The sequence below is a fragment of the Halyomorpha halys genome, unplaced genomic scaffold, assembly GCF_000696795.3.
Source record: "Halyomorpha halys isolate HHAL.00 unplaced genomic scaffold, Hhal_1.1 Scaffold14.1, whole genome shotgun sequence".
Lineage (NCBI taxonomy): Eukaryota > Metazoa > Arthropoda > Insecta > Hemiptera > Pentatomidae > Halyomorpha > Halyomorpha halys.
In genome coordinates this window covers 1222817-1224274 of record NW_027115673.1, presented here as the reverse complement: position 1 = coordinate 1224274, position 1458 = coordinate 1222817, and the positions used below count along the sequence as shown (strand labels likewise).

Below are 1458 nucleotides of genomic sequence, written 5' to 3'. Positions count from 1 at the left end.
TTCACTCAGCTTTCTCTGGATCTCTATTCTTTCCTGTACCCTCTGTCCTTTCGTCAGGACCAATAATGAATACAAGTAGGACTGAAAACACCTTTGCCACCCTAAGCAAATACCTTGAACCAATTATAGTAAATTCAATAGGGTTCTATACCTCGAGAATCGAGAAATTTATTATTGAGAGAAAGTTATTATGAGAGAAATTTATTATTGAGAGAAAGTTATTATGAGAGAAATTTATTATTGAGAGAAATTTATTATCCCGTCTAAAAATGAGAAGAAAATTAATTTTTTCCCAAAAGTGTTGCCATCTTTTGAAAAAAACTTACTAAAATTCGGTATATTTATGCTTAAATATTACTTTGTGCCAGAGTATGTTAAATATTTATGGGTATATATTGTTATTATCCATTAAATATGTACAATTGATATTGTAGATTTAATTGTATTTTATGCTTGTTTATGGAGAAAAAAGGTATTAGTAAAGGGAGAAAATTATATTTAGAGATATATAGAAAAATAATAGGGGAAAAAAAATAGGAATAATACAAAAAAGTAAAAAAATAAATAAAAATATATGATGGAAAATGAACAAAGAACCAAAAAAATAAATAAAATAATCATATATTCAAAATTAATTTTACTAACCTATATATTATAAGTTTTAAAAATCAATTATTTCATTAGTTGTATGTACGCTGTGTTTAGTAGCAATCTAATGCAGTATTGCAGCACAATTTTTAGAACCAGCACAAGTGTTTTTCTCTCAATTCAATCAAAACATTTGTTCAATGGAAATACAACAAAGTACTTCTAAAGTATGAATAGTCGAAAATTCATTCATTCATTATATACTTAAAAATAAGAAATTTCAATACAACATGTGAGGGCCTCAACTGCTAAACCCCTTAATTCAATTTTTCTATGTGATGTATTTTTGCAATAGATTGGTTGCTGGATGAAGAATCTTTTATTGCTAACTAAGACAAAATTGAATTTCAACAATAAATTGATAAATTGAGACAGATTTAAACTCTTTCTTACAACATTAAACACATATGAGCAGTAATAAATATTACAGATCAATTTAAAATTAAAGGGTTTTGTGGTTCGCAATATCTTATAACAAACAACTAATTAGTTAACAAACCCAAAAAAAGAGAGAATTTTCAGGTAGTTGAAACAGTATATAAAATAAAAATAAAAATAAAAAACCATCAATCTTATTAATTTCCTTATCTAATATAAACAATATTTAGCTATCTTCTTATTATCATTTATTTTTGTCTATTGTATTATGTAACATCAATTGTGCACGACCCACTCTAACTGTATCATTCGTTTACCTCCGCACTCCTCATGATAAGCTGAGCCACTGAAGAACCTGTTCATAAACAGTTTCATAGTGGCCAGTGAAATTTCTTCCAATGCTGTAGTGGGATTACACAATGAAGGTAATAT

The 1458-nt window shown here is 27.0% G+C and overlaps 2 protein-coding genes across 2 annotated transcripts in view; one reads left to right on the top strand and one right to left on the bottom strand.

Annotated features, from left to right (window-relative positions):
- The window catches only part of LOC106679785 (MORN repeat-containing protein 3), a gene marked incomplete at its 5' end in the record, with an annotated part of 24754 nt that overhangs the window by 14643 nt on the left and 8653 nt on the right, over positions 1-1458 (bottom strand).
- LOC106679795 (alpha-tocopherol transfer protein-like) overlaps positions 1316-1458 on the top strand; it is a gene marked incomplete in the record, with an annotated part of 97820 nt that continues 97677 nt past the window's right edge. The window contains 1 exon segment of the mRNA XM_067052692.1: positions 1316-1451. Coding sequence (XP_066908793.1) covers positions 1446-1451 — 6 coding nt within the window.